General features: G+C 48.3%; 1 protein-coding gene, 5 non-coding genes and 1 pseudogene across 6 annotated transcripts in view; 3 read left to right on the forward strand and 4 right to left on the reverse strand.

The window, feature by feature from the left end:
* Positions 1-303: 303 nt before the first annotated feature.
* On the reverse strand, positions 304-422 carry LOC122388555. The gene has a single exon (XR_006257819.1). It is a non-coding gene; the product is annotated as a 5S ribosomal RNA (ribosomal RNA).
* Positions 423-1,535: 1,113 nt separating this feature from the next.
* LOC122388564 lies at positions 1,536-1,702 on the forward strand. The gene has a single exon (XR_006257827.1). It is a non-coding gene; the product is annotated as a U1 spliceosomal RNA (small nuclear RNA).
* A 459-nt stretch (positions 1,703-2,161) lies between these two features.
* LOC122388574 lies at positions 2,162-2,280 on the reverse strand. The gene has a single exon (XR_006257834.1). It is a non-coding gene; the product is annotated as a 5S ribosomal RNA (ribosomal RNA).
* Positions 2,281-5,169: 2,889 nt separating this feature from the next.
* Positions 5,170-5,307, reverse strand: LOC122388569 (annotated as a pseudogene).
* Positions 5,308-7,890: 2,583 nt separating this feature from the next.
* On the forward strand, positions 7,891-8,009 carry LOC122388575. The gene has a single exon (XR_006257835.1). It is a non-coding gene; the product is annotated as a 5S ribosomal RNA (ribosomal RNA).
* Positions 8,010-9,971: 1,962 nt separating this feature from the next.
* On the forward strand, positions 9,972-10,089 carry LOC122388571. The gene has a single exon (XR_006257832.1). It is a non-coding gene; the product is annotated as a U5 spliceosomal RNA (small nuclear RNA).
* A 3,286-nt stretch (positions 10,090-13,375) lies between these two features.
* Positions 13,376-26,107, reverse strand: part of LOC122388522 — an 89,235-nt gene continuing 76,503 nt past the window's right edge. Inside the window, exons 4-16 of the mRNA XM_043379705.1 lie at positions 23,904-23,965; positions 21,131-21,265; positions 20,067-20,204; positions 19,744-19,831; positions 19,345-19,451; positions 18,854-19,001; positions 18,366-18,560; positions 17,861-17,987; positions 17,378-17,543; positions 16,809-16,947; positions 16,513-16,567; positions 14,957-16,193; positions 13,376-14,449 (exon numbers count right to left, since the gene is read on the reverse strand). Coding sequence (XP_043235640.1) covers positions 14,408-14,449; positions 14,957-16,193; positions 16,513-16,567; positions 16,809-16,947; positions 17,378-17,543; positions 17,861-17,987; positions 18,366-18,560; positions 18,854-19,001; positions 19,345-19,451; positions 19,744-19,831; positions 20,067-20,204; positions 21,131-21,265; positions 23,904-23,965 — 2,639 coding nt within the window. The 3' untranslated portion in view covers positions 13,376-14,407. The remainder of the gene's footprint in view (positions 14,450-14,956; positions 16,194-16,512; positions 16,568-16,808; positions 16,948-17,377; positions 17,544-17,860; positions 17,988-18,365; positions 18,561-18,853; positions 19,002-19,344; positions 19,452-19,743; positions 19,832-20,066; positions 20,205-21,130; positions 21,266-23,903; positions 23,966-26,107) is intronic.

Genomic DNA, 26,107 nt, shown 5'->3' on the forward strand with positions numbered 1-26,107 from the left:
GACCTGACTCAGGTCAAATCTCAAGACAGAAACTGCACTTTCAGGGCAGGTCACATCACTGCCGTTTGACGACAACGCGATCTCCGCAATGCGAAACAATGGTGGGTTAACGTCTTTGACTCTTTGGCGATGACTTCAGTGCCAAGAGTCTTTCACTACGGAGAAGAATCTTGCGAAGTATCAAGGTGTTGAATCCAAACAACTATGAAGATGTTTCCAGACTGCTCCGCAAAGGCCATAACGAAAAAAGCATTCAGTGGAAAATATAGACGATCGTCACAGCCCTCACTGCCAAAGCGAAAATGACAACGACACCCGGTGTTCCCAGGCGGTCACCCATCCAAGTACTAACCGGGCCCGATGCTGCTTGACTTCAGTGATCGGACGGGAACTGGCATTTTCAGCATGGCATGGTCGTTGCCAACAACATAGATCCAGCTTCACCACCCATATCTGTAACACAAAAGATGACGTCACAGCACTTCTACCCACATGAACACCAAATACCATGGTCATTTCCACGTCCTGAGTGGTCACTATAATGTTGACGCTATTCATTCCGTCGTAGTCACTGTTAGCTTTTAGAGTGGCGACAGCTAAAACATGAAGCGTGTCCCGGGTCTTTGCCTCGCCCTGGAATATGTCATATCCTGTTCCGTGCACGTGCTATCTGTCATGTGCCCTGTTCTCTGCCCTGCTCTCCGAACTATGCCCCCTATACCCTGCCCTGTGTCATGCCTCGCGCCCTTCCCTGTTCCCTGAACTGTCAACTGTTCCCAGCTCTGAACCCTGACCTGTGCAGTGCATACCTCGTGTCCTGCTCAGTGCCCTATGCCCTGCTCTCCGCCATATTGCGATCTTACGAGGCTCGTCTCAGTTGATCTCAAATGAGAAGTTTCAGCATTCTCAGTCACTCATGAAATATGATAACTGGAGAGTCGGCGAACTTCTCCAACCTCCGATAGCTGGCGGTGGTGTAGCCCGCTAGCCCACTGTTATCGATATACCTACTACCAACGGCTTATAGATGGCGGTGGTGTAGCCCGCTAGAGCTCGCTATGTCACTCTATGCTATGGGAGTCATTAGGTACTTGAGTCATGTTCATGTTACGTCTTGACTTAAATATCTGCAAATAAGTTAACATTAGTAATATTCTGGGTAGTTTAATGATTTATGAACTGCACTGGTAGACTTGTATTGTAGTAGGTAATGATTGACCATGATAGACCAGCAGGTCATTGGTCTATCGGTCCATAGATTACTCTCTGAACTATAACTTAATATACAGCTCATAGAGGGCAGTTTTGTACTGCACCAAATTCTATGCTGAGTTTTTAGAAAATGTGCTGTAACGTTTTTCTGAATCTTTAGGTGAACAATGCTGACAAGGGGTTCAGAACCATCAAATTTTTGTAAAGCAGCATGCGCCCTTAACGTTTTGTGTCAGCTTTAGGCTATCCTATGAACTTCTAGTTGGAAGAACGTACTCCTTAGTCACTATGGGATATATACGGAAAAATCGCCGGCGGAACTCATACTTACCTGGCTCAGGGGATACCGTGATCATGAAGGCGGTTCCCCCAGGGCGAGGCCCTTCCATTGCACTTCGGTTGGGTTGACCCCTGCGATTATCCCAAATGTGGATAACTCGGGAGTACAATTTTTGTTAGCGGGGTAGGTTGCGTTCGCGCTCCAACCCTTATTAAATGCAGATATATGGGGAATTGAGATCACAAAGTGGAAATGGAAGTGTGTTGTGTATCGGCGACAGTTCGGCACCAACACTGCCAGTGCCTTATATACAGAAGCACATAGCAGTGTCGCAAATAGTACCATTTGTTACTACCATTTATCGTTGCTCCTAGACCCCAGTACCCACATTGTGTATAAAAAGGTATGCCTACTTATGTTCATAAACATCTGCTAACGGCATTGCCATGCCCTGAGCAAATGTAATGGTTTACGTGTTGACTGTTGACGGTTGTCGGCGTTGCTGTTAAGTTGTCCTAAACAATCATCACATCTTATCAGTCATCAAACAATCACATCAATTGTCACGAAAAGCCGTAATCGCCACGCCATATGTGGAAGGCTTTTGATGTCAATTCAATTCATACATGAATACATACAATACATGGGCCCCGACTGATGAAGCGAAAATGACAACGACACCCGGTGTTCCCAGGCGGTCACCCATCCAAGTACTAACCGGGCCCGATGCTGCTTGACTTCAGTGATCGGACGGGAACTGGTATTTTCAGCATGGTATGGTCGTTGCCAACAATATGGATCCAGCTTCACCACCCGTATCTGTAACACAAAAGATGACGTCACAGCAGTTCTACTCACATGAACCCCAAATACCATAGTCATTTCCACGTCCCGAGTGAACAAGATGGTTTCAATGTTGACGCTAGTCATTCAGTAACCGTCATAGTCACTGTTAGCTTTTAGAGTGGCGAAAGCTAAAGCATGAAGCGTGTCCCGGGTCTCTGCCAAAATGGGACAAAGACGCTAGGCAGCAGGCACACTAGGTCTAAGTCTTTAAAGCATGAACCGACAGCTCGGCAAGTCACGTATGACGTAAAGCAAATCTGCAGCATGAGTAACTTGGGCATCCCGGTGAGGCCCATGTTCCCACCAATAAGTTATTTAGTCTTGACATTAGGCTCCGTAGCACCCTATAGAATTTCTCATTGCTCTACCAAAAGGTACTTGCAGCACATTCGGAACGACTTGGGCAGGAAGACCCTAAGCATGCTTGCGGAAATTGTCTATGCAGGTTGTGATAGAATCGTTTGGTTTCATGGATTGGTATAATGTGGCGTGCTGTGTGTTGTGTGTGTTTCCGTATGAGCGCGTGTGTGGGTGATTCGGGACCGGGGGACCGCATTTCCGGCGCTCGCGGCGCTAGTTTTATGGCGCGCAGCTGTGTTTGTAGTGTACCGTGAACCGCGCCGGGCCGGCGGTGGCAGTTGGCACGCGACACGACACGATGATTTGTTGAGGAATACGGCGTTTGAGAGATGTCTGGGCTTCTTACATATTCAAGTATGCGTAGATACATGTATCTACTACGCCTACATAACATGTATGTTACATACATGTTCCGTCAACATACTCTTACTTTAACGCCGCTTCTTTCAGTTCACCGCTTATGTAAGTTAAGAAAGGGTTGGAGCGCGAACGCAACCTACCCCGCTAACAAAAATTGTACTCCCGAGTTATCCTTCTTCTTGTGTGGTCGGCTCCATCCAGTGGATGCAATGCTTAGCCTTTCATCAGTTACACTTTAACACTACGTCACAGGCGCCAGAAAATCGAGGGATGGTCATAGAAGGATGGGCTTAAGGATGTCCTGCTGCTTCACTGATTTCTGCCTGCACTCTCATCCTGTACAGCAGATGAATCATCCAGCTGACCTGTGGGCTAGCTTCCAGTATTAGTTCCTCTGCGCTGTGGCTTCTCGGTAGAACTGCTCCACTTCTCTTCTGTACCTCTTCCCTTGCTTGTAGTAGCTCGATACATTCATAGAGAAAGTGCTCCAGTGTCTCAAGCCCATCTTTACATAGAGGACAGATGCCCTGTTCCTTTTTGTGTCGCCTGACTATTCCTCCCGCCACCCAGGAATGTCCAGTAAGTAGTTTGATCCTGGTGGCGGTCGCCAGTCTTCCTATTGCGCTGTATCTGCTGGCTGGCCAAAACTGGTCAGGGGGTTGTAGCAGTCCAGCTAGTGGCAACAGATGCTTCATCCAGTGTAGGCTTCTCATGCTAGACGCTACCTTCCGGTATTCCTCCTCAGTGTGGTGCTGTATAGCATGGTTCAAGGCTTTGCTCCATTTCCTTTCTTCCTGGGAAGTTGAGCCATGAATCATTTGAGTCAGAGTTGGGAGTCCTAGGTCTGCTAACATGTCCTCCCATTGCCGAGCCAAGCTGCTCCGACGTTCCTCATTCACCGCACCGTGTAGCAGTACGTACCGGGTTAGCTCATGGTATCTTGCTGCTCCTGTGAGAAGTTTCAGAGCTTGTAAAGCCACTCTCATGATCATGATCCTGCATGGGAGTGCTCCGATCATCAGGTACACCACTGCTTTCTGTACTTTAGCAGGGAGTCCTTGCATCAAGCGATACATGCGTAGGAGCATTCCCTCCATATACATTAGGTCTGCTCTTGAGAATCTTGTTACAGCGAGACTGTAAGTCAGCACTGGTTCTGCATAGACTCGCCAGGTTGTATACAGAGTGAGTGGACTCATCCTCGCTATGTTCATACCATGGCTACAGTGTGCATACATGGCTCGCCTGGCCTTTTTCATGCCTTCTTCTATTCTTTTTCTGGTTACTCCTCTTGGTGCCATGATTATCCCCAGGTGGGTGTACTGTTCTGCTGCTTCAATCACTTCGTTTCCTAGTCGCCAAGTAGTGTCATGTGCTCTTTTCCCATAAACCAATACCTTGCATTTTGTTACATTGTATCTATATCGCCAGAGACAGCTGTGCTTGTGTGCAATATCTAGAAGCCTCTGCAGCTCTGTCGAGTCAGTGGCAATCAGCACCTCATCATCAGCATAGGCAATTATTCCCACTCTCCTTTGTCCGATTGCAGCGCCGATGCCCTCCTTCTGAATCGCCTTGATTTTGTCATCCATGAATAGTATAAGGAGGCTTGTTGACAACACTCCTCCCTGCTTCAAGCCTTGCTCTATCTTTCCGTTCCTTGATAGTTCATTTTGGATTTTCACCTTGACATTGAACTCCCTATAGAGGTTCCGTAGTATCAGTATGATCCTTGGTGACACATTTGCGCACATCAGTTTATACAGAAGCCCATCATGCCATATTGAGTTGAAACATTTTCTGACATCCAGAAATGCTACGTATACTATTTTACCCAAGTCCCTGTTGGCTGATATCACCTCTTGGAGTATGAAGTTTGCTTGTAAAGTTCCTCGGTTCTTGCTGTAAGCGAATTGCAGCTCAGATGGAATGCCAAATGCCTCGAGCTCTTCACTCATTCGCCTGACTATTAGCTTTTCAAATATCTTGCACAGTATAGTGAGGACTGAAATATCTCTATAGTTATCTGCACAAGCCGGGTCTGCGCCATGCCCTTTGAAGACTGGTGTGATTACACCATATTTGAAATTTTCTGGTATGACAGTAGTGATGAGTATTCTCTCCAGATGAGTATTCTTATCCACATTTGGGATAATCGCAGGGGTCAACCCAACCGAAGTGCAATGGAAGGGCCTCGCCCTGGGGGAACCGCCTTCATGATCACGGGATCCTCTGAGCCAGGTAAGTATGAGTTCCGCCGGCGATTTTTCCGTATATATCCCATAGCGACTGAGGAGTACGTTCTTCCTAGTAGAAGTTCATAGGATAGCCTAAAGCTAACACAAAACGTTAACGGCGCAAGCTGCTTTGTAAAAATGTATGGTACTGAACCCCTTGTCAGCATTGTTTAACTTAAGATTCAGAAGAAAACGTTACAGAACAATTTCTAAAAACTCAGCGTAGAATTTGGTGCAGTACAAAACTGCCCTCTATGAGCTGTATAGTAAGTTATGGTTCAGAGAGTAAGTTATGGACCAATAGACCAATGATCTGCTGGTCTATTATGGTCAATCATTACTACAACACAAGTCTACCAGTGCAGTTCATAAATCATTAAACGACCTAGACTATTACAAATGTTAACTTTTTTTATTTGAAGAAATTTAAGTCAAAAAGTAACATGATCATGACTAAAGTAATGACTCCCATAGCATAGAGTGACATCAGCGGGCTCTAGCGGGCTACACCAACGCCATCTATAGGCCGTTGTTGGTATATCGATAACAGTGGGCTAGCGGGCTACACCACCGCCACCTATCGAAGGTAGCAGAAGCTTGCCGCCTCTCCAGCTATCATATTTCATGAGTGACTGAGAATGCTGAAACTTCTCATTTGAGATCAATTGAGACGAGCCTCGTAAGATCGCAATATGGCGGAGAGCAGGGCATAGGGCACTGAGCAGGACACAAGGTATGCACTGGTGTGGGACCGATTCCCTTCTTCCATATCATGATAAAGAGAGTACACGTGCAAGCTTTGTTACATAGAAATAGCCGTCACTTTCCCCACGTGTCGGCACCGTCCACCGACCCGGCGGGTCGGCGGACCGGTCCTTCATTGTGCAACCACCCTGCATATAACGCACAGGCACTGGCGAATCAGAATCAGAACCACAGTTGCAATACAAGTCTCGGCCCGCTCAGTCGTCTCTCCTTCCGCGCCTCCGCGACAATGGTGGCAGCGGCGGTCGAGGGGACTTGTGCCCCTCACCACGGACCCCAGCCTCTACATCTGCACTGACATCGCAGTCTGGTTAGTCCGTGCTCTGTGACGGTGTATCGCCCCTACGTCACGTCATCGACTAGGGAGCTGACCATCCTGGACTCGTCATCGTCCGACATCACCGTCTCCAGTGAGTAGCTCTGCCCGGCAATACCATCTGCCCTGCGGCAACGTCATCAGCTGCCCTGGACTACTACGGAGCCCGCCGACAGCGCACGGCTCGTCAGCCAGCGCCGTCCCACTCACCGTCATCGAGTGATGGACACCACCTCGCTGAAGGACTCAAGATCGGAGGAGAGAAGAGAAGAAAAAAAATATCAACGCTAAATTCAAGACAAATTGACACCCAAAATCAAGAATATTCACCCATTATGAACTTTTGCTGTATTTTCGTCAAAAAGTGACAGTGAAATTGTGCTGTGAAATTTGTTTTAACTTCGATGTGTTTCAAAAACCGTACTGTTTCATTATCCGTTTTCGTCAGTGTTCTGTCGTTTGTTGCGCTTCATTGTGGTTGCTCACCCCAAAATTCACGGAGAAATTGCAAGTGCGTTTAAATTTTGCCTGCACTTTGCCGTGTCATTTTGACACTAGTAAACGTAAAGAAGAGCCTGTCCTCAAAGGTATGAACATTCAAATACGTTAATCGTGGTCAATTCACTGAAATTATATTGTATTGATATTCGGCCAGAGATGCCGAGGGCCATGGAGATGCCCAGGGACGGTCCCCGCCAAGAGTGCGGAGGGATCGCCCGGTAGTAGGTGTAATTGTCACGAAACTTACTTATCTGTTCATACCATTTGGTGATACGCTCATATGGAAATTTCTTTCTCCGTCAGCTAAACGTTTCCTCTCTTTGTTATGATCGCTTCGGTTCCCTGCGCTTCCCTGGGGGAGGGAAGATAATGTGGGACCGATTCCCTTCTTCCATATCATGATAAAGAGAGTACACGTGCAAGCTTTGTTACATAGAAATAGCCGTCACTTTCCCCACGTGTCGGCACCGTCCACCGACCCGGCGGGTCGGCGGACCGGTCCTTCATTGTGCAACCACCCTGCATATAACGCACAGGCACTGGCGAACCCCAATCAGAATCAGAACCACAGTTGCAATACAAGTCTCGGCCCGCTCAGTCGTCTCTCCTTCCGCGCCTCCGCGACACTGGACAGGTCAGGGTTCCGGCTGGGCACAGTTGACAGTTCAGGGAACAGGGAAGGACGCGAGGCATGACACAGGGCAGGGTACAGGGGGCATAGTTCGGAGAGCAGGGCAGAGAACAGGACACATGACAGATAGCACGTGCACGGAACAGGATATGACATATTCCAGGGCGAGGCAGTGACCCGGGACACGCTTCATGTTTTAGCTGTCGCCACTCTTAAAGCTAACAGTGCAACTACGACGGTTACTGAATGAATAACGTCAACATTATAGTGACCACTCAGGACGTGGAAATGACTATGGTATTTGGGGTTCAGGTGAGTAGAAGTGCTGTGACGTCATCTTTTGTGTTACAGATATGGGTGGTGAAGCTGGAGCCCTCTCATCGGCAACGACCATACCATGCTGAAAATACCAGTTCCCGTCCGATCACTGAAGTCAAGCAGCATCGGGCCCGGTTAGTACTTGGATGGGTGACCGCCTGGGAACACCGGGTGTCGTTGTCATTTTCGATTGTCATTTTCGATTTATCAGTGGGGGCTGTGATGATAGTATACATTTTCCACCGAATGTTTTTTTGGCTATATGGCATGGCCTTTGCGGAGCAGGCTGCAAACATCTTCATAGTTGTTTGGACTCCACACCTTGATACTTCGCAAGCTTCTTCTCCGTAGTGAAAGACTCTGGGCACTGAAGTCATCGCCCCAAAGAGTCAAAGACGTTAACGCACCATTGTTTCGCATTGCGGAGATCGCGTTGTCGTCAAACGGCAGTGATAGGTATGACCTGCCCTGAAAATGCAGTTTCTGCACCGTTCCGTGCTTCTATCCTCAGGATACTGAAATTCTTCTCCTCCACGCCGCAACCCCCACTCCGGGCTGGACAGGCACCTTTATCTCATGCGGGCTGCTCCCTTGGAGCGGCACCGCTGCTCCCGAGGGAGCGCACCCCGTAGCCGGGTGCAGAGAGTGCTTGGGGGGCTGGTCGGCCTGTCCATTCGGACGGGCTCAGCCCCGGCGACTCTCTAGGGTGTCTGCCCAGACCAATGTGTCCCCCCAATTCCTGTCATCCTCCCGGCTCTGAAATGGTCTCGTCAGACCGAAAGGGCCTAACCCAACAAAACAAAAAACAAAACAAAAAACAAAAGTTTCTGTCTCGATATTTGACCTGAATCAGGTCCTACTATGTTGTGCCGCTTTCCAGCTGTCTTGTGCAGTCGCTTTGATATGGTCACTGAAGCAAAAAGACAAAACAGCGTCAACAGTCAACACGTATACGTGTTAAACCATTACATTTGCTCAGGGCATGGCAGTGGCGTTTTGATACATCAGGCTGCAGGCATGACATACCTATACGTGCATAGACGATCCCGCAAGCTTGATTAGGGTCTTTCTGCCCAAGTCGTTCTAAATTGTGCTGCAAGCACAGTCCATCGCAGAAAAAATGTGTGGTTTCAATCGTGGTAACGCTTTGCTTCTAGCTTAGGAACGATTTACCAGGCTACAATGAAATTTGGGATGTAGCTTGCAGTGTCGCCATCACTGCAGCCTCAAGTTTATATTTTGGCCAACTCGTGGATCACTCCGTAAATAAGAATTGTCAGTCAAAGCCATCTGTTGAGATTAGTCAAACCGCACATTACTTAAACGGTGGTCTGTACCCATTTGTAGAGCAAAGAGTAATTCTATCAGGTGACACCGAACCTGATTTCAAGATACCTACCCAACACTTGTTGGTGGGACCATGGCCCTCACCGGGATGTCCAACTTCCAAGTCAACTATGTTGCGGATTTGCTTTATGTGACTTGCGGAGCTGTCGGTTCATGCTTTCGAGACCTTCTGTGCTTGCTGCGTAGCGTCTTTGTCCCCATCAACACATCTAATGTTCAACTGAGACGCAAGCCGCGCCCCTGCCATTCCGTCCCGGCGGTGGCCGGCCGACTACCGCTCCCTCCACAGGCGCCACTGTCGGCGGCCCGCCACACTCCACAGCGCGCAGGGGCGACGCCAGGGACGGTGTAGGGGAGGTCAGTATATTTGAACGGTGTGGAAGGGGATGGTGTAGTGATGAACTGACGCTGATTATGCAAACACTTTCCAAAACATTATTCATAGACAAGAAACTGGATTCATGGACAAGGAAATCCTAGGACCAACTTCATGACCGTCCTAATCGGAGTGAATATCTCGGTGAGCTGTTTCGTAAGCTGTGGTTAAAGCTACACCCGGTAGATGGGGTAAAACGAGGGGCCTTAATTTTTGGAGAGATATGGAGTTATTGGGTGGACAAAGGAAGTTTTTTTTTAGTTACTAAACTTGTCGAAAGAGGTAAACCTTATTTGCGGGTACGACAGCGCACTTCTTGCATAGGACAACATAACTTTAGCTGCACTGGCCATAATCGAGCTAAAACTAACGATGAGAATCTAACCAGTGCGTGGTATAGCCTGAAAATTCGCCCCCAGAACCATCTCTGGTTTCCCTTCAAAACGTACAAATCTTTCGCCTTTTACTAAAGATTTCCGTGGAGGGGAACACTCAAATGAGTATTCGCCGAATTTCTTACGGCCACCACAATGGTGGCCTGCTTATAGCATGATGTGTGGAAAGGTAATGAATACACCATCTGGATCGGATTATTCCCTACCTGTGGCAATTCTATTTCATCAATTTATCCCGCGAGTTGCTGGGGGGGGAGAGGGGCGTTAAAGGCCCCCACTTTTTCGCCGCGCTATGGCATAAAAACGGCGTGCCAAAATTTGGGTGCCTGTAGGGAATTGATTGAAGCTTATTGTGACATAGTTAAAAAAAAAATCGGCCGGAAAATTTTTGAGATATCAAAGTTTTTGTGATGTCATGATTTCTGAGTTTTTGACCAAAAACGGCGTATGTAAAAAATCATAAAATCAGAGAATAAAAATACAGACATGCCGTGAACGCCATTAGACTGCTAATACCATGAGCAATCAAATGGCTATCTTCGATTTTTGATTATCGTTCCACATTTTCCAAAATCTTGAACTGAATCTTGGCAATGTCTCGTGACTACTTCACGACCATGATACATGCATTTCAAATTGAACTTTTTGAACCAAACACGTACACATATAAAATGAATGTCACCACCGTGTTCTACGCCCAGAATTACCCATAAAACATGTGTCACAGGCTGCGAATATCAGTTTTGAGTTTCGGGGATATTAGCCTACCGTTGACCTGACCTTGAACTTGACCTGTATGCTTGACTGACGCCTACATGGATCTGACACTCTTGTAGGCCTTGTATGATTGTTTGTGCACCGTTTTGGCAGTTTATGACGAGAGACGCCCATTGCGAGGTTCTGAAGTCCAATGCTACTCTGAAAACCCGATTTCAGGTGTTCAGACCTGACCTTGACCCGACCTGTGACCTCAAAATTCAACTTTAAAGCAATCAACTGAAGCGTCGCGTCGCGTTCTTTCGCAGTCGCAGCGATTGCATTGAGCATTAAATGACGAAGATATGTTTACCCTCCACCGCCTCAGGCGATCACGTGCCGTCACCCACCTGAGCTTTGCAATCATTGAACATCAGGTTATCCTAAGGTAGGTATAGGCTTTAGTATCGGTCAATGCTATATCATGCTATCATGCTCATGCTATCATTTATCATGCTATTCATACACACATTTACTTGCATTCCCCAAGCCACCAAAACTTAAAGGGACTATCCCACCTTTAACATGGGGTTTGAGTTGAGATAGTCAAGTTTGCGGCGAGGTTCAGAAACCACTATCTATCTAGGTTGCAACCCCCGCGGCCTCTTGGTGTTGAAGAAATTCGTTCCCTTCATTTGAAAATGGGCCTTGTACAAGGCCCTATCTTCAACATGGAGCGACCGTTAGTGTGACGTCACCTCGTTTAGTCATTCTGATTTAAATGGGTTTGTTCGTTGAAAAATTGCTTAAAACTTGGTCTGAACTTTGTTGTGGTGCCTACAGAGTAAAAAGAATCAGCTTTATGACAGTAATGTGGCCTGGGGAAGGAGGTAATTTTGGGCTGTGACGTCACATATTTGAAAGTTTGTGTTTGGAATATGGGAAGCCTAAGGTGTTTAATGAAAAATAAATGCCAGAACCGTGTTCCTGGTCATCCAATCTATAAAGTCGGGCACAATTTAACTGGTTTTAACAACATTTTAGAAGGTGGGATAGTCCATAGATAGGGATAGGTGGGATAGTCCATAGGGATAGTTAGAGGGTGGGTAGTGGCGATGCAGAGAACGCAAGTCAATTAGCTACTAAACATATCGACTGACAGCTTGGTCCACTCACTTTGGTGTCCTGTTACGCAGAGCCCTCTGCTATCCGACGCCGACCACTGCTCCCAGACTGACTCTCTCTCGTCCCCGGCCCCTCTGCCCTACTCTGAACACATCGTGCCCCCGAGCTATAGCCCGGGTACGGGGCAGGCCTGGGTGGGTCGAGCCCCAAAGGTTAGCTGTGCTAGTCCTGGTATGAAAGTGACTACTGAATACCGGCTCCTCAGCTGTTAGCGAATGCAAGAAGGTAGGTATAATTAAAATTTAATATCGTGTCGTAACTCGTTGGTAAAGTCAACTTCCGAACTTTGGTTTAGGTGTGCGTTAGCTTGTAGCTTGTAGCTAGACGAGAGATAATGATTGATCAATATGACAACCCGTGATCACCTGAGGCCAACACAGTATTCCAATACCCAATCAATGGGTTTGCTGCGAACCTACGGCGATATTCTTGCATGGAGCGGTGCTGAATAATGTATTAAATATAAAAGTTGTCCGGAAGATTATGTGAACCGATATTACGAGTATAATACGTTCAGAATGTTACACAATGCACAGTTGCAGTCGACTTGGATCACGTCACTAATGAATCCTAGCGCCGAGACCGGACGTAAAGGACTGTACTCACCAACTGAAGTATGCTATAGCTGACGTCCGTCCCTCTTCGCTGCGTTTCTGGTCCAACATTGACATCCATGTTGATGTCAATGTTGATTGACATCACACTATCCTCCCACGGACAGCTGCACCCGTGACCATAAATGCGTTGATCACTGATCACTGAACAATATATCCACGCACAACACACGCAGACTCCACCCAACCTCACTCACTCACGTCTGGAATACAACTGACAACCCGGCGACACCTCGCGGAGCTGCGGCCCCTCGGTCCCGTGAGAACCTCCCCCGCCGCCCGCAGCCGCCGCCTGCCCAGCCCCGCCCCCTTGGAGACGGTCTACCGTCCGACCAATCAGCGGGCAGGAACGAGATGTGTCGACGGCGGGAAGACGGTCTGGAAATGCGCGCGGGTGGGAAAGCTCGAGTTTCTCAGGGCAGGAAAGTTATAAAGCCGGAGGACGACATTTATATACGCTGTTGGCGACATAAGGTGGGATTTGAGCTGACTGCTGTTTAGGGTTAAGTGCAATTGACGTTAGTACTGGTATGAAAGTGAGTTTGAGATATGTGTGGCGATATACAGTCGCTGAAATACGATTATTATTTTTACGAGGCTCTCATGGTATAATGTAATTAAACACGAGGACGAGGTATTCATTAGTCAATCCATTTAGTCCCTAAAATTGTTGAAAACTGTATAAGGCGAATAAAACCTCACCGACCGCACCTTTTCTATTCATTTGTTGGATTGTTTTGATGACTATCTCTCCAAATGACCATGTTTCATCGAGATGGATCATTATCTTTATACTGTCTTGTACGACCGGCTGCGTTTCCTAGCTATAGCATCCGCTATCTGAGTCTTGTGCTTACTTGTTCCAGTTATCCGTCTAAAAGCATCCCTCATCGGCAACAATAAACGCAGAAATGAACCACTTTTAATAGTCGCATATACAAATAAGATAGGTATATATTTCACATTCACTCACCCATTTTTTACAAAAGTCTACACTTAACTCAATCACACATCTCATCAATTCCACAAACAGTTTTATTTCTACATCGACGGATACTTGCAAAAATAACGATACGAGTTCTATCTAAATTTTTGGTTAGCGTTCACATTTACCATATTCGTCAGTCTGGGTCCAGTCGTGACGCCCAGCAAGAGAGACACAACGCCTCACCATGGATAGCAGACCCATGGGTCTTCCCCATGTTACATACGTTCACTGTGTAGCGGGCATCCAACCCTGCCTAACGGGTCACGTGGTCGTGTCATAGAGGATAGCCGACCCGGCATAAGGGTCACGTGACTGATAGGCGACTGAGTGGAGCTGGAAATGATAGCTCAGAGTAGGATTTGCAGCAGCTTAATTATTCGCGGAATTTAACTTGCAAATGCATTGAATATGGTAATCCTAAACAAGTATCAGATAATTACAACGGGATAGCGAGGCAATTTTCCGAAAAACAAATATAAACTTGCTTCCGTGTCACATAACATCTAGAAGAATTCGCTTAAACGTCAACGGTAACCCAACTAGATCGCCCCAACTCCCACACAACCCATCCTGACGCGGTACAACATACAGTGCAACAACATTAACTGCATATCGTAGGGACCTTCCTGGTCCCTCGTAAAGTAACGAAAGAACTGGGCACCGCACATTGGGGACTCGAACGTAGTTCATCCGATTACAACTCAATGAAAAATCAGCGTAGTAGTTGTAGCTGCACCGTTACTTCATGGTTGGTGTACTGCATTTAGCTACCGTCGTAACCGATTTCACTGTTCATTGCCGTATAATTCTTGCATGCTAAGTCCAACCGAGCAGACGTCCAAGTAAATTCTAAGCAGTTTTTCGCCATGTTTCAGCTCATCGTCGATTGCTGAGCGCTGATTGGTTGTTGCTGGTGGCCTGAGACACGTGACCAGGCGATTGCCCGGTCGAGTGATCACGTGATCTGCGGTGCTGATCGGTCATTGGTTGATGGCGGCCGACGCAGCCTCGCCGTGTTCAGCCTGCGGAAGGAAATTGCAGGTTATTTGCGGCTAAAATTAGGGAATAATTACAACGACAGATTAAGTAATTCCTATGCAGTGTGGATTGACATAAATATATAACTAAAAAGAAAGCTATCTTCAGGTGTAGCCAGAAGTTGCACGGGATTTGCAGGGGCGCTCCTAAAATCTTAACGACGGTAAAAGCTTATTCAATGAAGGAATGCCAAAAAGTGCTAGGAGTCGTAGCGAGGCGACTAATTGGTTAGTGTAACTGCAAACACATGCACAAATAATACCGAACAAAGTCCGTGACAGGCTTAAAAGCTTAACTCGTATCTAGTTATTACACAACCAACAACAATGCGTTCCTTGACTTCATAACGAAGCCTGTCGAGTGTCGGTGTCCCCTGTACCGAATAGTCATGCCTACCCGTCCCAACTTTCCGTTATTCTGTTTCTGTCCCCTCCCGTCTCCTCTCATCATTATTCCATCCCCTCGCCACCCGTTCCTCCCCCGCCGTGTACCTGTTTCCGGCAGCTACTGTCGGCAGCCCACAGGTCGTACCAGGGCCCGCACCGCTGTCCCTCCTCAGTCTCCTCCAGTTTACTGTCCTTCTCCGGCAGGTACAGCCTCCTCGACAAGTAGCTGCCGTAGTTGAACAAGTCGATGTTGAACTGACGCAGCTTCTCACTCACAGACGGAGCTGCCACACTGTGGTGCCGCCGGAGCTCTGAGGAGCCGGATCTCCGGCGTCCGGCTCCGGACGACACCGGAGCCGGAGCCGGAGCCGGAGCGGCGTCATAGCGAAGCTCCTCGTACTCGGCATCCGTTTGGAAAATGGACACGGTGTCGTGTTTTCGAGCGGTGCTGACCGCCAGGGCGGAGGGTCTCTCACTGACGAGAGCTCCCACTGTGCGGCGACGGGCGACGTCCACGGCGCGGCGGCGACGCGCGGCGCACGCGTGGATGTCGACCGGAAGGCTGACGGGCTCGGAATCGTCTCCGATGACATTCGTCATCGACTGGAGAGGAGCTGTCGATGTGGAGCGTCTCGCGCGGCCGGCAGACTTGAGGCAGGCCATGCCCCGGAACATCGACGACCCGGCCGGGGAGCGGCGTGAAGAGGGGGCTCTCTCCACCGGTAGCGACACCGGCTCCTCCGGACTGAGATGTTCCACGGCAGGCTCCTCAGCGAACACCGCGGTACCACGTCGTCCCTCTCTCTCCGCCCCCTGACCGGGTTTGGACCTCTCCTTCTCCCCACCCCTGGTGGCTCTCCTCTCCACTCCTGCCACAGTGAGCGCCCTGTAGTCCTGCACCAGGAGTAGCGTGTCTCCCGAGTCCAGGTCGAGCAGGTCCGACTCGGAGAGTGAGCGAGGACTGGTGCGCCCCGGCTCGGAGGGCTCTTCGGGGATGGTGGCCGGCGGAGAGGACCACCCGCTCCGCTCCACCTCCGGCGTTCGCCACAACTCGTCGGAACTCAGGGGCTGGTCGGGGGTCGGACGAAACGCCCGCAGCAGAGAGGCCTTGCGGCCGAGCCGGGCTCGACTCGCTCGCCGGCGAGCCTTGCGGTCGATGGTGACGAAGTGGTCGAGTAGGGACGCGCTGCGGCTGCCTCCTCCGCTAGAAGGCTCCTCCGTAAACTGGACGCCCTTGTTGCCGGATGGCCCCAGGTAGGGCCGAAGAAGCTCCGTGTCGTCGCCTTGGCTGAAGATAAGCCAGCCCTGGCGGGTCTGAGGCAGACCTCCTCCAGCGGTCGACCTGACGCCACGCCGCAGTGTTAATGCAAACCAAACAAAATGCAAACAAAATGCGAAAAATAAAACTAAGGTTACGAGGTTCAACAAAGCTTTCAAGCGAACGAACTAAAAAATCGACAAAACAAACATCTATGAAAAACAAAACATTAGAAATACAGAAGGAGCTCTAAAAGCATACACAGAAAGAGTGCTAGGTCAACGAAACTTTGGTAGTTGACTGTTGAAGAGCAGGAATGGGAGCTCAAGGATCAGGGGTTGCTCCGAAGGGTATGGGTTAGTAGGCAGCCACTGGCTACTTCTGGCCGTCTTCATTCACTGACCGCGGGTCTGAGGAGAACTGTTCCGGCGCAGGAGGGTGCTGGTCCGCTCCAAAACCTGCGGACAACCCGTGGCATCGTCAGTGCTGCGGAAAGCATGAGGGGCAGACAACAGCGCCTTTTGCTTTTACATGAACCCGCCCCAACCAATCACCCTCAGACCCCAAGAATCCGCTACGACATTTGACCCTCGCTGAAGCCTTGGCTCTTTTCTAACACATCACCTAGCCTAGGCTTGGTCTGGGGCTGTCTGACTTGTCGCTCTCCCTTGCTTCCACAAGATTTTCTTTCTTCCTCACCTGAGTCATTGGAGCTATGCAGGCTGGTGTCAGCTGGTCCGTTTAGTACCGGTGTAGTCTGAGAGCGCTTCATTTCTGGAGGCAGCGGCGGCGGCGGTGGCGGTGGAGGCAGCTGTCCAGATGTACCAGCAGGTTTGAGCTGCAAATGAAGACAGGAACAGTCAAAAAGACAGGAGCTCATCAGTCAAAGGCAAGGATCAGTCACGAGACTATGTCATCGTCAACAAGGAAGGGTGGGCTGATGCATTGGAGGACCCAGTGGAGGGGACAATGCGGCCATACCCCTCCCCCCATGCGCTGAAGCCTGGTGACCTTCGCCGCATATCACAGCCCTCAAAGAGAAGACGACGAAGCGTCATGCCTGCCTGTAAGTCATGGCTGGGAATACGAGTTCCATGCCCGACATTTTACTAAGCTCAGGGGCGCTGAAACTTCTTTGTCACAGGGTCTGAGCCCTGGCATCTGTGTCATCGATGTGCAAAAACCCACATCCGTGATCCGGCATCCTGCAAGACGTTACAAAGCTGCGTGATGCGCTTATTATCCGCCCCGTTATATAGAGCTCGTACCTTTCTTGCCGCCAGTCGGCTGGTCAGCTCGGCATGCACGCTGGTAGGCCGTCGGCTGGGCGTAGGTAGCGCCCCTGGCGGCGACGGACGGAAGGTGGAGAGCGACAGTGGCGCCTCTTCCGGCCGGACGGTGAGTGAACGCGGCCGACTGCCTGAGGCTGACGCCCTGTGAAGAGCGATAGGGGAAAGGATTGTAAGCCTCATTCGCTGAATTTGCCATTGAACAGACTGTCCTTCCAATGCTTCGTATTCTAAAATATGTAAAGATTGTCAGCGTCGAGCGTAAACATTGACGTTGTTCCATGGAATTGGCAAGCCGTGGACAGACACCCTTTGGGACAGACATTGCCAGTGTCGACATCTAGGTCAGTGTCAGAGATGGCGACAGTGATTTCTCCAGTCTCCAATAAGTATATGCGATAAGTCCGCAGTGGGTTGGCTCCTGAGTCGGTCAGCAAGTCGGTGAGTCGTCCGGTGACTCACTCGGCGCTGGACTCTGAGCCCTGTGAGCTGGCTGAGTCGGTCACGGGCTCGGTGTAGGCAGCGGGGAACCAGCCGCACCGGCGGGTCCGTACGTTCTCGCCAAACTGCCAGCCCTTGTTCCGCTCCCCTGTGAACGAGACGTAAGCGTTAGAGGTGGAAGATAGGCTTACTACCAAGGGTGAGAAGAAAGGCCAGTCAGTATCCTATCGGGAAACCACGCTCGAAACACCACAGTTGCCCGATTGTGAAAACTGAACTACTACGTTTGTCATTGCAATTTGATCTCATCAGTCATCAGACTCAATCACGCCGCCAAAACAGGCGATATTTATCGTCATGAAAACATTTTTTTCAGGAAGCCTAGCTCCGAAGACCCAATTTACAGAAGATGATGAGTGACGAAGCCTAGCCTTCGTGATAGACATGTCACTTATGAAGCATCCCATTGTGAAACTCTACATTCACCAGGACAGTATTCCCATCGAGTAGGTATTCCCCCTCTCACCAATACAGGCGATGACATCCCCCTGATGGAAGCTGAGCTGATGCTCGCCGCTGCTCAGGTAGGCGTAGATCGCCCTGACCAGCGGTCTATCGGCGCTGTGGGAGCCGGCTGATGCTGAGTCGCTGGAGTCAGTGTCCCAGGCGGGTCGGACGGGACCGGCGGAGGGTACCTCCGGTTCGACAGGGTCGGACATCACTGCCGGGGTAGAGCGGGGGGGGGGGGGTTAGAAATGAGGGGAGGGAAATAATTAAAACAGACAGGAAATGAGTGCGGCTAGCGATACCGCGAGTTTGATAATCATTTACATTTAGGAGTGGATGATCGTTAGACACACAGCTCATGGTTGCTTCAGGCACATCTTCTGCGCCGTCTCTTCCCCTCGCGCGCTTGACTCACTTTAAAGACGTTCGGGGACTCGCTGTGTACTGTTTAAAAAGGCGGTGGAGTCAGAGTTTATATAGCTAAGTACTCAAAGCTGATGGACTCACTATGTAAGGAGCTGGTGGACGAGTGTAACTCGTAGTTGGAGCGGGTCCTCATCAGCCGGCACTGGTCGGGTGAGGTCAGTACGCTGCTGTCCACTGAGCGGTTCCGCTTCAGCATGGCGCTGCAGTCCTTGGAGGAGGCTGACTCAAACTGGAACACAGCACACAGTGACATGTCAGCTGCTTGTATATCATTCGGATTACGTTCCAAAGCAAATAGATTAGCAACAGTCCTTAGGGAGTTTCCAATAGCCTTCAATTTTGCCGAGTGATGAAACATGGTAGGTACTTTTCACATAATTTTCATACGGCACTGGCTGCAATTGCCAACATTCCACACTCCCATTTACACATTAAAAAGCCAATTTAAACTCGAAATGCTGACTGCATCATAATAGACAGTGAGGTGAATGAGTCGGTTGACCTCTTCCAACCAAAATTAGGCTCAAAACTCATAATCAATTTCATCGTTAGATCACATCGAGTATACTCACCTGGGAAGACTCTCCTCCAAAGTAGTTGTCCATATCGGAGCGTAGCTTCTCCCTAGTTTGGGCCACCTGATTCCATTGCTCCAATTTCGGACCCAAACAGCTCTCTCCTAAAGGAATGGGAAAATAATAGATATGTTGCAGGTGGACGATGACAACGCTTAAAATGAATCCAATTGTAAACATCTTAAAGTGGTTACACATTTCGTTCCGTGCTATGATATTAATGATCTTGGGACGTTCATGGAAAGGAAATGGTTGACCAGTAAACATCTTGCTCAAGACAAAGTTCTAGGCCTAGGACAGTTAACTTTTCTGTAATTATACCTACAGTACATATTAATATTCCCACCAAACTTACACAGGGGTCGCGCTCGCGAGTGATAAACCCCGATCACTCACCCGTTCTGTGCAGGGCGTGGAAGTGCTTGGCCAGCGAACATTGCCGCTCCAGTACGAACCCGTAGCGCCGCCTTTCCTGGGTCATGACCTGAAGCAGTGCAAGGTCATCAGGTCAGTCATGACAGCGAAATACACATTAGGTACATGTCAAAACATTGGCCTACATGTGGTTGGGGTGCCTTCAAGAACGATGCAATAGTGTACCGACTAGGCGGTGGTTCATGAAATTTAACCAATTAACGTAGCCCACGTCAAAACATACTTTTCATTATTTTAAAGACAGCAAGAAGTAAAAGGAAATAATTGGTTTTGCGAATCCTTACATCTTTGAGGCTCTTCTCGAGGAACATTTCGCACTTGATCTTTTCCTCGTCGAACCTCTGGATCTGTTTGATTTCTTTGTCCAGCATTGTGCTGCTCTTGCTGTTCTTCAACTTCTTCTGGCTCTTCTTCACACCAACCTGTCGGCATGGGGGTCATGCGCTTACTATATCGGAAGCATATATCTTAAAGCACTATATTTGTATGTGGTCTATGCATACAATATTAGTACGGAACGGTAGCTTTCAGAACAGCCCCGGAACCCCCAGGCACCGCGGGTAATGTTCATTATTCAGAGTTCGACAGCTCGTATTACGACCGTGGTCATTACCACACGATCTGTTAGTACGACAGCGAACAGTACGACAGCTTTCAGCTTGCCCTGGAGTCGCGGGGCCCCGCCGTCACTGTTCTGTGAACGGCGCCCGCCCGTCTGGCTTCCGACACCAGACTAAGGTTTCTCGGTAAGACGTGGGCTGCCAGCACGTCTGTTCTGAAACCTGGCAGCCTGTCTGCGAACGATAGCGGCTTTCCAAGCAGCCGCCGATTCGGTGAAAATTAAATGCAAAGATGAAACAGCTTAGCGCGCGGCTAAGCGGTTAGGTATGCGATAGCACAATAGGCAGGTGCTTTCATGTACCTATATTTTGGGAATGCCATTGGCGGCAAGAGGTGACTGACGGATGAACTCTGTCTGTATAAAGCTCCGATGTTTTGGTAATTGAGTAAATTGAGTACCGACCCGGGACTGTCGGGAGCTCCCCCATCTGAGCAGTGAACGCTTCCAAAGCTCTTGCACTGTAGGTACACTGACGAGGCACATTCGAAGCATCCTGATGTGTTTCGTTACGTGTGCCGGGCTGCAGCTCTTGTCCTAATCCGATATACTGACCTGAGCTTGTCGGGAGCTCTCCTGTCTTACAAACTGACCCGATTTCAACCGAAGCTTTCCTGTTCAGTGCACTGACCTGACTGAGCTCTCCCGATTCCGAAGCTCCCCCCCCCCCCCCCCATGAAAAAAAACTGGTCTGAGCTCAACCGAGGCTCTCCTGTCTTGCATACTGACCTGAGCTCGACCGAAGCTGTCCTGCAGAGTCCGCCAGTGAGCCGTAAACCGTTTGTGTTCCGCCTGAACCACTCTCCAGTCCTTCTCTATGTTGGTCTCCATCGGCGCAACCAGGTCTACGTAGAATGCCTTCAACTGCAGGGCAGAAACGGCAGTTAGAAATGCAAACATGTCAGCTCAGGAAGTTACCAACTTCCGGGGAGATGGGATGGATAGAGTGGGAACGCTGTTAGATGTTGCGTGGATATAAAGCGCTGTGAGTTGTGACCTCCGAACTCCGAAGAATTCCCTATTAGCACGCGCACCGACGGGGGTCTGCGCCAACTTATTACCGACGGGGGGGGGGGGGGGGGGAAGGGGGCGGATGACCGCCCCTCCCCCCTGAGATCTCGAGAACGAAGCAAGATAGCGGCAAGCGGTAAAAGGCATCGGATACGCACGGACAAGGTCTACAATTTTTACAAAGGTCATTTTCAGGTCAGGTCAAAGATAACGTCACAGGGGTCGAAAAAGTCAAAATGGCGGTGTAGATATGGAGAGTTTTTCTCGAACAACTTTCGAATTAGTCAAGATAAGAACAAACTAAGGGCATCATCGTGATCCTCTCGTCAATCCGCATCGAATGATATACCTATATGTTGACCTCGAAAGGTCAAGGTCAAAGGTTGACCTCAGGTCACGTGACCTCGAGGTCATCATGTATATCATTCGATGCGTCTTGACGAGCTGAACACAATGAGACCATCCGCGCGGCTGTATCTTGTTCCTGTACGGAGTTATTGGCAAAAAACCTTTGGTGACCTTTGATGACGTCACATGACCTTACAGCTGCCCAACAGCAAAACAGACCTCAAGGTAGTGAAGGTTGATCGTATATGAAGTCCTGTATGGTATATGGGGCCATTCCGACCCGTTTTAGTGGTAAAAACAGGGAGTTGATTTTCCCCCCATTGACTTATAATGGGGAGGTCGCGAAATTGACCTGACCTTAGGTCACCGATATCAAAATTCCGAGATATACAAATTGTAGCTACTAATGACCTAATACCATTCTGCGACTTTCAAATGCCTCCGACATCTACTGTAGCTCTGGCACGATGACAAAGTTGCAAAAAAGTGACTTGAGGTTGGGTCATTCAAAGTGACCTGGTGACCTGACCTTAAAAGTTAAGAGGTTGAAACTTGCACACCATGTGTAAAATTGATGAGAGAATAGTCCTGTTAACCCGCGCCCCGCTGGGCTATTCAGCCATACGCGCCCTGCTGGGGGGGGGGGGGCAGATTCTGCCCCCCCTGTCTAACTTCCGAACCGATGGTCGTAGAAAGACGGGGAAAACGGCAATCGAAAGCTCTCAACAAGGCGGATCTTAAGAGCCCAAATTTTTTTGCTTAAGTAGGTCAGAGGTCAGGTCAAGGTCAGGTCAAGGGTACAAAATGCAAGTTTCTACAGTATCGGCCTTGCACCGTAGTTGCCGAAGAATGGACTGAGACTGATTGCCCAAAACGTGTTCTTAGACTACCAAGACAATATTCGTTGCACACAATGTCATTCAAAGGTCAAGGTCAAGGTCAGGTCAGGTCAGGTCACCAAAAACAAAATATAGAAAAGGGCATGTGCGACACATGTTTTATGGGTCATTTTACTCATGGAATTCAATAGGCACACTCAATAAGTGATATGGACCACCTCTGGATGAATTTCAGGTCAAGGTCAGGTCAAGTGAGGTCAAATTTTGAAGTTGGTTGTTAAGGCCTGAAAAGGTGTCTATCCGATGCAGTGTTTCACGGCGAATCGAATGGTGCTATTTTTGTTTCCGTACGAGTTCTAGAACTTCCAAAAAAAATCATTTTTCAAAAAAATTGTGTGTCTTGACGTCATAAAATTTTGAATAACTCCCACATTTTTGAACCGATTCTTCTAAAAATTGGTATGTAGGTGCACATAGACCTCTTCTTTGACATATATTCCGGTTTTTTCGATAAACTCAAAATTTTGGATTTTATAAATATTTTCCCAAAAAAGTCAGTTTTTTGGAAAAAATTTGGTCAAAAACCAAAATTAAAAAAAACCGAGATAGCCATTTAATAGACAAAGTAGAATCACGTATAACCTTTTTTGTTACGTCTTGATTCCTTTAAAAATGAAGATGTTAGCGGCGTTTGAAATTTTGCCGTTTTTGAGGCGAAAATGGCGAACATGACGTCACTAAAACGTCAATTTCTCAAAAAATTTCCGACGGATTTCGCTCAAATTTTCAGGGAACGTGTCAAATTGATGTATGATAAGGTACTGAAAGTTTGACGTCGCTGGCGTAACGCGTTTAGAAGTTATTGGCGAAAAACGGGAGGGGGGGCAGATTCTGCCCCCCCCCCCCAGCGGGGCGCGGGTTAAATTTCGCGGCGCGTACGCCGCGGTTTTCCCGTTATTCGCGAAAAACCTCAGGGGGGGGGGGCGGATATCCGCCCCCCCCGTCGGTGCGCGTGTTAAGGTAGTTTGAGGGGGTGGGGCATGTAATTTCATTAACTACCGTTCGGATGAGCATGATTGCATCAGTTAAATAGCCTAAGACATTGTGAGTTTGATTGAACGAAGTTTGAATCGGTACTTTCTTTACGACAGTAATAAAAATTCTTAGAGGGACGTCATATGCGAAAGCATCGTTGAAAGTTACGGAGTATTTGCTCAGTGCTCACAATCTACAACGACTGAGCTGAGGCCAGGGCCTTGAATTATCGAGTGTTGTTGCTACGTGGGCCAGGAGTTATTGCTTACCAGTGTCAGTTCATGGTTTCTTATTTCTGAGTAGGTTTGGACGATGTCGTTCAGCGTTTCACCTGAAAAAATGAAATATGTGAGACGTTCGACAGTCATGCAATATCACGAGCGAACAGTTTGACAATGCTGGTGTAGATACTAAAAAGCTTATTTGTTCGGACGGTGATAACGCGAGGAAAGTCCCTATGATTCATACCAACATAAATTGGCAAGTAGCTTGTTTGAACTCCTCTTGAAGACGTTAAAATGAAGCTAATTTACACACGTAATTAACCGAATTCCGTCTTGAACTTCACAAGTCAGGTTGTTCACGCTTCCAGCATATATCTTATTATAACTTCGTTGGGATAACATTCTCTCCGTGATATTTTCCCTACAAGTGTCAGCCTCTCTTGCTTACACCTAACGAACATTTTTTCGCGCTATTTGACCGATTTTCCAGCCCACGGTGTGCCGTCTCTCCCCAGTCTTTCTCCTCCCCGCCTGCCCCCATTTAGCCGTCCCCTTGTCCGTCCCCCCGCCCCATTTAGCTGTCCCCTTGTCCCCCTCCCGCCCCATTTAGCGGTCCGCTATGGCCGCTCTTCCCTTTGTCTTTTTCCCGTCTCTTCCATCCCCGTGATTGATGTGATTTTCAGCGATAAAACCGACCAACCACCGGCCTTAATGGTACCGAACTAGAGGTGTCAATCGGAACCGAAAATTTTGGAATTCCGAAAATTTCCGAATTCCGATTCGGAAATCGGACGGACAAGTAACAAACACATTGGACATATTCGGAAAACTAGTTGAAATTAACAAATTTCTTAAAAAAGTTTAAGTTCAAACTTCAAACTTATTTCCATCATCAATATGCAAATTGCAAAACATGTCATCAAAATTGGCAGGGGATAGGTGTTTTATACATCATTCATAATTATAGTGCAAGATGAACATTAACGTGATTGCATGTAGCGGGTAGCTCTGAGTCAAATAAGGTACATACCTACATATACTGTGCCAACTTTTAACTCTAAATTTGAAAATGTGTTTACAGAATACAGATCGATGACATTATTGTCAGCAAGCCCATCATGAGATAACACAGTTATGAATACCTATGATGTACAATCATAGACGTGTGGGAAGCACTAGACACCAAAGCAGTTAAGTAGGGAATCCAAAAATAGATTTGCCTCACTTGAAAAATAACAGAAAAGAGACTGAAGAAAATTGCAAATATCAAGGTGTGCTAAGTAGCACAAGAGTCTTACCCTCTTTCCATTATCCAGCTTTCGGACATTTTTCGGACAAATCCATGCTTTGGACATTTTTCGGACAAAGGTGAGCTAGGATTTTGGACATTGGACGGACATCGGACAAGAAATTTCTGAAATTGACACCTCTATACCGAACCACCACGTCACCCCCGCGTCTGTCTCCTCGCGAGCTTTATCTTTTGGCTAGGGGAGGCGAATTAGCCCTTGGAGCTTCGAGCTTCTCTTTCGGTACCCTGTTTTTGCGTTTTGGACACTTAATTTTGGTTATGATAATTTCCAAATAGGCATCCATAAAACGGGAAAAGTAATTATATACCATTACCCCTCATGAAATCACTGATTTTTGGCATACCCGTTTATGTATTTCCTTTGCTCCACGTTGGGAGCTTCCTCATAAATATCTACCGAGAATAAAAGACACTGCTTAGTCTGCTTAAAAAATGCATAAGGGATAGACCAACAAAATATCCCGTAAACGCTACGAGGTCACAGCAGTTAAAAGGTATGACCATTGACCAAGGTACGGAGTACGTCACTGAGCATTGCTGATTAAATCAACATCGAGTGTAGATAATTCCTCTCGGGAATGGAGGCGAGTGATCCTAATCTGGCAGCAATTATCCTTTGTGCGGGGTTTATCAGAGAAGGGAGGTGCGGGAAATAGGATTGCCTCCGCTCGCCTCTGGCCGGATTGATCAAATATCTGCGATCGGGCGCTGCGTGCTGAGGGATAACGCCTTCGGTGACTATTTTTATATGCTTTTTTACATGGTGGCAAAAAAGGGCAGGAACAAGTGCAGGGAAACTGAAAAGTAGGATATATAATGATCAGGTCTTAACCCGCGCACCGACGGGGGGAGCGGATATCCGCCCCCCCCTGAGGTTTTTCGCGAATAGCGCGAAATTTGGTACGACATGGTGTGCAAGTTTGAACCTCCTAACTTT

The sequence above is a fragment of the Amphibalanus amphitrite genome, unplaced genomic scaffold, assembly GCF_019059575.1.
Source record: "Amphibalanus amphitrite isolate SeventyFive unplaced genomic scaffold, NRLGWU_Aamphi_draft 000326F_arrow, whole genome shotgun sequence".
Taxonomy (NCBI): Eukaryota; Metazoa; Arthropoda; class Thecostraca; order Balanomorpha; family Balanidae; genus Amphibalanus; species Amphibalanus amphitrite.